Source organism: Herpailurus yagouaroundi, unplaced genomic scaffold, assembly GCF_014898765.1.
Source record: "Herpailurus yagouaroundi ecotype Mexico unplaced genomic scaffold, PumYag 182, whole genome shotgun sequence".
NCBI classification, from domain to species: domain Eukaryota; kingdom Metazoa; phylum Chordata; class Mammalia; order Carnivora; family Felidae; genus Herpailurus; species Herpailurus yagouaroundi.
The window spans coordinates 19,549,855-19,558,918 of NW_024412413.1; the positions used below are offsets into that span (position 1 = coordinate 19,549,855).

The 9,064-nt window shown below is 33.6% G+C and overlaps 1 protein-coding gene across 1 annotated transcript in view; it reads right to left on the reverse strand.

Moving 5' to 3' along the window:
* The window catches only part of PARPBP (PARP1 binding protein), a 67,241-nt gene that overhangs the window by 43,964 nt on the left and 14,213 nt on the right, over positions 1–9,064 (reverse strand). Inside the window, exon 3 of the mRNA XM_040491068.1 lies at positions 4,554–4,787. Within this exon, the coding sequence (XP_040347002.1) occupies positions 4,554–4,787 (234 nt within the window). The remainder of the gene's footprint in view (positions 1–4,553; positions 4,788–9,064) is intronic.

The following is a 9,064-nucleotide window of genomic DNA, read 5'->3' on the forward strand; positions in this document are numbered from 1 at the left end:
GATAAAACTCATATAAACAAAATCTCCTTGTAGTCCTAATATTTTTTAATTTTATTATTTTTTTTAATGTTTATTCATTTTTGAGAGACAGACAGGCAGAGGACGAGCAGGGAACGGGCAGAGAGAGAGGAAGACCCAGAATCTGAAGCAGACTCCAGGCTCTGGGCCATCAGCACAGAGATTAAACCAACTGAGCCACCCAGGCACCCCCTAATTAATTTTTAAGAGTGCAAAAGGGTTCCTAAACTTAAAACTTTGACAAGGACTCTAGATAATATGACATAAAGCTTTCTGAAGTAAGCAGAAAAATCACAATGTATTTTCTGTGATACACTATTAATTTTATTGATTTATACCTGTACTTTGTAGGTAAGTTGTTATTCATTCTACTTTTATCCTCTTATTAACCATATTTTCCATTCCATTAATGGTTACCTTCACTTTCTGGTACTCAAATCAGACCCGTTTCTCTGTTATTTAAAAGTGGTAATGCCTGCTTATTCCCAACAAACTACAATATTTAGCCATTTTAATTCTAAACTAATATCGGAATCTCCCTTAGTGTAAGCCTTCCATTTCAGCACACATATCCCCAGTCCACCCTTATCATATACACGCCAAGTTTTGTTCCTCACTACCATCTTCCTCTATATACGTATCTGCTCCAATTCATCTGTTTAATTATTACGGTCTTTGAAAAGGCAAAGTCTTCACTTGAAGTATGAAGATGACATTCTTTAAATTTTTCCATAGCCTCACAAGTCCTTCCTTTTTTTTTTTTTTTTTTAAATTTTTTTTTTCAACGTTTATTTATTTTTGGGACAGAGAGAGACAGAGCATGAACGGGGGAGGGGCAGAGAGGGAGGGAGACACAGAATCGGAAACAGGCTCCAGGCTCTGAGCCACCAGCCCAGAGCCTGACGCGGGGCTCGAACTCACGGACCGTGAGATCGTGACCTGGCTGAAGCCGGACGCTTAACCGACTGTGCCACCCAGGCGCCCCTCACAAGTCCTTCCTTTATCTTAGCTAGTAAGTGATACCTTGTTGAGGATCAAGACATGCTATTTAATTTTTGGGTTTTTTTTTTTTTTCCAATGTTTATTTTTGGGACAGAGAGAGACAGAGCATGAACGGGGAGGGGCAGAGAGAGAGGAAGACACAGAATCGGAAACAGGCTCCAGGCTCTGAGCCATCAGCCCAGAGCCTGATGCGGGGCTCGAACTCACGGACCGCGAGATCGTGACCTGGCTAAAGTCCGACGCTTAACCGACTGCACCACTCAGGCGCCCCAATTTTTGTTCTTTTTAAATAACTTGTTCTCCCCACTAGGAAACTTATAATATTTATCTTTACCCTTAAAGATATATATATATAATATTTATATATGATATATATAATATTTATATATTATATATATATTTTTATCTTTAAAAATATATAAATTTTTATATATATATATAATATATATATATATATATATATATATAATATTTATCTTTACCCTTAAAAAGTCCAGGAATTTTACCAGGACATGTGTAAGTATGTGTCTTTTCTCTTGATTACAGGCTGGAACCTCATAAACACTCTTAACTAGCAGAATCAAAGAAATATTTATTATAATAGATGTAGTTTCAAGAAATATTTAATCATGGCCTCTTCTGCATCTGTTCTTTTATCTCCTTCTGGAACTCCTATCATTTGTATGTTAAATCCTCTAGCTCTAACCTCCAAGTTTCTTAACTTTTCCTTCACGATTTCTTGAACTTCAGATTTTTCTCTCTGCACTTTAAATATTTATTTCAGGACAATAATTTGACTTTCAGGACAATAATTTGTGTCTGAGTTCATCTGTTGCATTGGGAAAACTTTTTTCTTCTTTTTTTTCATCTACAAAGTCTCATGTTTAGGTTTAGCCTTGAATTTCCTTGAGTACTTACTATTTTTATGGATTTAAGTTGTCACTCTCCACTAGCAGTTCTATTCTGTCGAGCATGTGTGTTCTCAGATAACTCCTCTTTCTGTAACTGCTAGGACTCCTTAGGTGGCTATTGCTTTTCTCATTGGCTTTTTGGGGCTCAGCCTTGAATGCTGAGGTACTTCAAGTGTTGATAATTTTACAAGTAACGGAAGTTGAAATAGTCTCTACTCTTCATGAAGCAGCAGTGGAGAAATAAACAGGATGCCAGTCACCTGCTGAGGCCAAGGGAGAGTCTTCTTGTGGTCTCTCAAGGATCACCAACAGTACACCCATCCATTCAGCTACGTTTTGGCTTCCTCAGAGACAGAGAATCCTGGCACACTCACAGAGAGCGTTTGTTAACCTTCCCCAGAAGGTCCCCAGATTTCTGAGGGCTGCTAAGCTCTTCTCAAGAGCTACCATTTCTTCTCTTCAGCCCAGGGCTCTGATTTCCCCCAGATAATTGCTTAATTCATGAGAAAGCAAACTCTGTACCAATTGTCTCTTATTAAACTCTAGTTAGAATCCAAGGCCTTGTACGCTCCAGATATCCACAGGCCCTGCATCCATGTTCCCTAGGAGAGGAATTATAATGTACGAAATACAGAGGAAAGGGGCATTGTTCAAGTTATAAGGTTCCCAGAACTTCCCTGTCTTACCTTTATCTAAGTTCCTCATAATTACTGCCTTATTTAGGTTACAATAAACAAAAAACAAAGAAGACACATAAGCATATGTATCTTTAAAGGCACTTTTAGCATAAATTAGGGTTATATTTAGTGCATTTTTGAGGAATCAATCTAGGGATATGTTTGCCTCTCACTTTTTCCTCTTTGGAAATTTTCCTAAACAAGTATCAGAGATCAAATCTTTCATTTTAAATGCAGAAAATTTTCAACTTCACATACTATCATCTTAGCAGCTTGCACTCTACTCCTGATGTCCTGCAGAAGAACATGTTGATATCTGGAGACACAGAACTCCCTCCAATGTAGACTTATATATCTCAAACTATAGGTGATTCACTTAAATGAAGAGGCTTATTAGAAGATTTAAACAGGGGCAAAGGATAAGATGAAAACAATGTGCCCAAAAACCTCAGGCAGATTATATTCTCATTGGCTTATCAGAAGATTTTCTTTGTTGTTCCAATACTATGTTTGATAAGCCTCTAAATTAACTATGTGAAAAGTAGTCAAAAATCATCTCTACAAGCAAATAAAATATAGGTAAGGAGGAAAAAAAAAAAACAAACAAACTATCTTCCCTCACAATATCGTCACCATAGTAAGGGTGTGTATGTGTGGGTATGCATGTACACACATGCATGTGCATCTTAGAAAGTTACAACAGGACAAAGGGTTCCATTATAGCCCAGGGAGGCCAAGACAGCAAACTGCCTGCCAATGTCCACTCTCCCCTTCTTTCTCAGTAACAGAGTTTGTTTTTATTCTGGCATGTTATGCAGGAAAAAAAGACTACATTTTCCCTAACATCTTGGTGTGGCCATGTGACTAGGCTCTGTACAAGGACACGGAAGCAAAAGAGCTATGTCTCTTTAAAAGGAAAGGAGAATACTGTGCTCCCTTACCACTTCTTGATGCAAGGAATGCTAGTACGGGATCTGGAGCTCTAACAGCTGTCACAAAGGACCTTGAAGGCAGAGGGTAGGAACAAGATGGAAGAGCAGAATGACAGAAAAGTCCTAGATATCTGATAATCACAGAGCTATCACATCAGTCCCAGATTCTTACCTTTAGATACCTTTTATAAAAGAGTGAAATACACTTCCATTTCGTTAAACCACTGCTATTGCAGAGGTTTCTATTACAAGCAGCCAAAACACCATTCCCAAGTATCAGACAGAAATATTTATAAAATATTTTAACAGGTTAGAAAATATAATAAATCTACAATTATTTAGTTATTACTACTATTTAATTACTACTTTATTGGTACCCAGTAAATGTTAAGGTAAAGAAATATATTTCAACATTTTAAAACAAACTAGATACCAATTCTAATGTAGATAAAACCAAACTGCAAAGGGTAACATTCCATTAATTTTAAAATTTATATTCAATAAAAAAATAAAGCAATGAATATGTGTATATGTTAAAAAAAAGGAATAGTGTATTACTTCATGTTTATTGCATTATACTATCCTCACAAAATGATATCCCACCTAATTAAAATAATATTATTAATCCATAGAACGAGTCATAGCATTTATATAACATATGCCAAAATGAACAGATGCACATTAAACCAAGTAAGTAAATAGAAAAGCAATCCTTGAAATGAATTCAAAAAGAAATCACACATTTGAGACTGATAACTTTGTTAAAATTTTTTGATCTAGTAAAAAGCTGTTCTTATATTTCAACCAAATAACAACAGAATTTCAGCAAAATTTACCACCAAAATATTTCTTTCCAGTAATAACTAGCTTTCAGGTAGCTAAATTTTCCATTTTCTAACATGATCTGAAAAGCAAAAGCATTATCAAGTTACCATAAATGCTGATAACATAATTTAAAATAAAAATAAATCTAGCCAAATTTTCATTTAAGACAGATTTTAAAAAATACTTACAGGGGATATGTTGGCATTATTTTCACAATTAGAAATCAAAACACTACATTTTTTATAAACATCAATCAGATCTAACATATTACTATTCTTTAAGAAATCATCGTAAGTCCTCCTAATGTCCTCATAATGGTCAATCACTTCCATATTTTCAACTGGTAAGTTCAACTTCTCATGTAGGAAGAATTTCCAGGTCAATAAGACATCACTGAGAGGAACTGTAAATTCTCCATTGTGCTGAAAGAGACAATGCCAAAAATAAAAAAATAAAGTTGGGTGCCAGAATATTCATTAAGTTATAATTGAGATAGGAAGTACAAATTGAATTTTGTTATATAAGTCTACATTGAATTGTGGATTTGAAGAGAATATCCAAATTAACTATGGAATAATTTTAAAACCAGATATGAAAGAAAAAGATTGTGATGGTTTTATAAAAATATAAACTACTATGGCAAGTTTGTGCATGACACAATTGGCAAATATACAGTTATTCTTCACTGAATTTTTCCTACCCAAAGTCGGGGGATGGGTGGGCAGAGATCTGTACTTAAGTACTACCGAATGGGAAAACATTTCATTCCATTAATACTTAGTTTCTTTCAGCTCTTTCAGCTAATGTATTTTTAATCTCTTATTCAAAACTGTCAATGCCATGGTGAATTACCACATACCGCACTATTCCAACTGTTAGTCTTAAAACATGATCATAAAAACTAAATTTTTAAAAATCATGGTTTGGTTTGTTTTTTTCATTACTATTCCAGGGAAGACAAAATATCAGTGCTGAAAAACCTTGGGTCAGAGAATTTTGATTCTTCCCTGCTCATGGACACACTAAACTATAAACAAGTTCTAAAAAGCCATGGTTTCTTTCTATAAGTTGTTGGATGCTCCTAATCAGGCAAAATTGTCCTTTTTCTCTTCTTCAATATCAACATGATATGTTATACCAGTAGCTGAAGGTTTGTTTTTTTTTAATTGATTGCATTCTGCTCCCACTTAATATTAATCTCAGATATTAGTAATGGTGCCCTCCAAAATATGCCAGCCCTAATTCAGTAAAAAATTCTAACTACTCCTTTCCAAAGCAACATGAATAACAAATATTTTTAAATATCCATACGTGATTTTGTGAAATGTATTGTGTTGCTCCTTTCACAGTTAAGTACCCTTAATATGTTAGTAGTTTCTGATAACACCAAGATCTTTCCATTAATTGTACTGAAAGATGGGTGGATATATAAATAAAACTGTAATTCACTGGAACTAAAATTGTAACATCATCTTTAGCCTAAGAAGACTAATGAGAATCAAATAGACCCAAATAATACAGTACTTTCTATTAAATCTATATTTCTTTCAAATCTATATTTCTTTTATAAAAATAAGCCACATTGTCTAGTTACTATCCAAATTGAAGACAATATGTCCAAACTGCCTTAAAATAATTAACTTTTTACTCATCTGTATGGAAACAACTAAGAAAATTACCCTTACTATCCTTGGAGGGACCTGTTATACCAAAATTATAAAAATTAATTATATTTCATGAAATTAACTCAATGAAAAACAAAAAAAAAAGTAACTCTCAAACCTTGAATCCATAACCCAAATGTAAGTCAGATTTGTAATTTCTCAGCATTGAATCTAAAATTGTACACCTCACTTCCCAATCCCGTAAAAATTACACAATTAAATTTCCAAATGTATCTAAGGTAAATAAATCCAGTTATTTAGAGTTTCAAAACTAAATTGTTTTATCTCAAAAATTCCAAAACTATTTTGGTATGGCATTCCTCACATTAAAAATAAATTAAACGTATGCCTAATGTAAATGTACAATTTACTCTCATTCTGTGGACTATGACTAGTTCAAATATGCAAACTCTTGATCTTGTGAGAAAAGGTTTTGACTAGATTAACAGTGTTTATACTGGGATTGTAAAAACATTTTAAATCCAAATAAAAATGTACTCCAGATATCAGTTTTTGTGATCAGGTGCCCACCATGACAGCATATTCTATTATTCAAACCAGTAACAACTGATTCAGAGAGCTTGTGGTCAAATCAGAAAATGTTTTGCTAGGAAAACATGCCAGCTGGCTAATATCTGAAGGAAGTTCAAGATGGTCAATGCTTTAATTCTCTAATGGACATAAGAAAGATTGTATTTCCTAAGAATAAAATGAGAAAAAAAATGAGTTACATTTTTCCAGAGCACTGCACTTTGTATATTTTACTGAACTTATTTTTATAATTATTCAAAAATTTAAATAAACTTTACAATTTGTAACTACCTGGAATTTTTGTTATCAAAAGAGAAAAGATAGTAGGCCTACTTAACAGCTATTAATTGGCTGTGTGACCTTGGGTAAAATACTGAAATCCTTGTGAGTACATTTCCTTGGTTATAAAATGAGATTATACAGATTAAATAACACCTGATAAATGGTAGGGGATAAAAAATGTCAGTCTGCTTTCTCTTTTCTTACTCAAAGTAAAATAATTATCTGTTGGGGGGAGTATTAGATAAATGTAATACAATTGTAAAAACTGTCACTTCTTATTTGTTATGTCAATGTTAGGTCATTTTCAAATCTGACAGTTAACCACAGGCTGTGAGTCTCCATGAAGTTATAAAATTAATATCTTTGTTTCATCCACTGGAACATTTGTAACACTCTTAAGGCTATTTAATGTGAAAAATAGCATGTATAATACAATTGCCAGACAGATTCAAATAATGAAGCCAATTCTAAAGAAAGGAAAAGCTAAAACACTATTTGCAATCTAAAAAGTCACATATATTTGCCATATAGTCCTCAATGAATCTATAATAAATTAAAACCTTAGCAGTATAAAACTCCTAGAGGTCAGATGATTTAAGCTAAAAAAGACTTCCCCTCAGAAAACATTCCCAAAACCTAAAACTCAAAGATTATTTTAATGTACCTTTTCTTTATCTCAATTAAAGCAACTAAGAAAACAAACATGCCAGTAAACAAGCAACTCTACTAGGTATTCGCAAGTTTTACTATAGTCAAATTCAATTCAAAGGATCACATACTTTTAGAGACTCATGTTCTCAAACTTCAGATCATTGAAAACCTAAACAGAGCTCCAACAGAGAGTGAAAAATACAGGTGAAGCATATATACAATCAATTCTACCTTTTTATTACTATTACCTATGAATGTACCTGCAGGCATATGTGTATGTTTTTCATATTGTTGAGTGACTTGGAAGTCTCAGCACAGTTGGGGATGCCTGAGCTAACGCTACATGGGGAGTGAGAGTCGAACAGAATTGCAACCCACCATCTCCACTGCACGTGTATACACACATACACAAACTGTGAAAAGCTCAGTTGCAATTCACCTCTCCTCTTCTTTCCCACCCAGAGTCTGAACTTTCACTGTGAATTAAGTGAATTAGCAAGTAGAAAATTAATAAGTAGAAAGAGATCCTGAGTGAGTGCTACACAGACAAGTCCTGAAGATAAAATGACTTGACCTGAGTATTTCAATATATGAAAATTTTTACAATGAAAATGAAATTTTCTTCACAGTACATTTAGCATTTTGACATATTTATGTTTCAAAAATTATTCATAAACAAACAACAAAAGGTGAGTTGAACGTAGTCCGTTTAATTCCAAAACAATAGTACTCAATTACTGTACAATAATGATTCTTAATAATTGCCTCAAATTCTCTCTCTCCTTATTTTCCAGTGTATGGTTACCAAAGTTTAACCTTTGGCTAGCTTATTCCATTTTTACAATATCCTCAGAATCTATTACTTACCTTAGTACCATTTCTTCAGGTTATTAAAGGAGAGATTTTTTTTTTTTTTTTAACATTCAGGCAGTAAATTGGAAAGACTTGAATGTGGATTGCAATGGAGAACAAAGGAAAGAGACTTTAAAATGACCCTTGGGTGTCTAGTTTCACAGACTGGGTGAACAATGGTATGCATAATTGAGACTCAGAATATGAACAAGAAGGTAAATTGACAGAGGAAACAATATGGTCTACTTTTTAAAAAAGTGATGCAGAGACAGTACTAGACATCAAGGTAAAATGTCCAATAAGTACCTGATCATACCAAGTAAGACTCAGTAGAGAAGTCTAGCATATAAATTCTGGTGAAACAATGTAAGGCAAGTATATCTAGAGAATAGTAAAATGGAGCATATTGGAAGATATTAACAATGTGTATTACAAAGAGAGTATCTAAAGAACATGTAGAACTCTTTTAAAGAGTAAAAGAGATAAAGACAACTCAACAGTAAAATAAGCAAAGGAATATGCATGAACTGATAATAAAAAGAGGATACCTAAATAGTCAAATAAGCATTTAAAAGATGTTTGAATGCTTTAGTTAATAGAAAAATTAAAATGATATACCACTTTTTCTCTTTTCCAAGAGGCTCCATGCTGGCAGTGTGGAGCCTGCTTAGGATTTCCTTCCTCTCTCTCTCTCTCTCTCTCTCTCTCTCTCTCTCTCT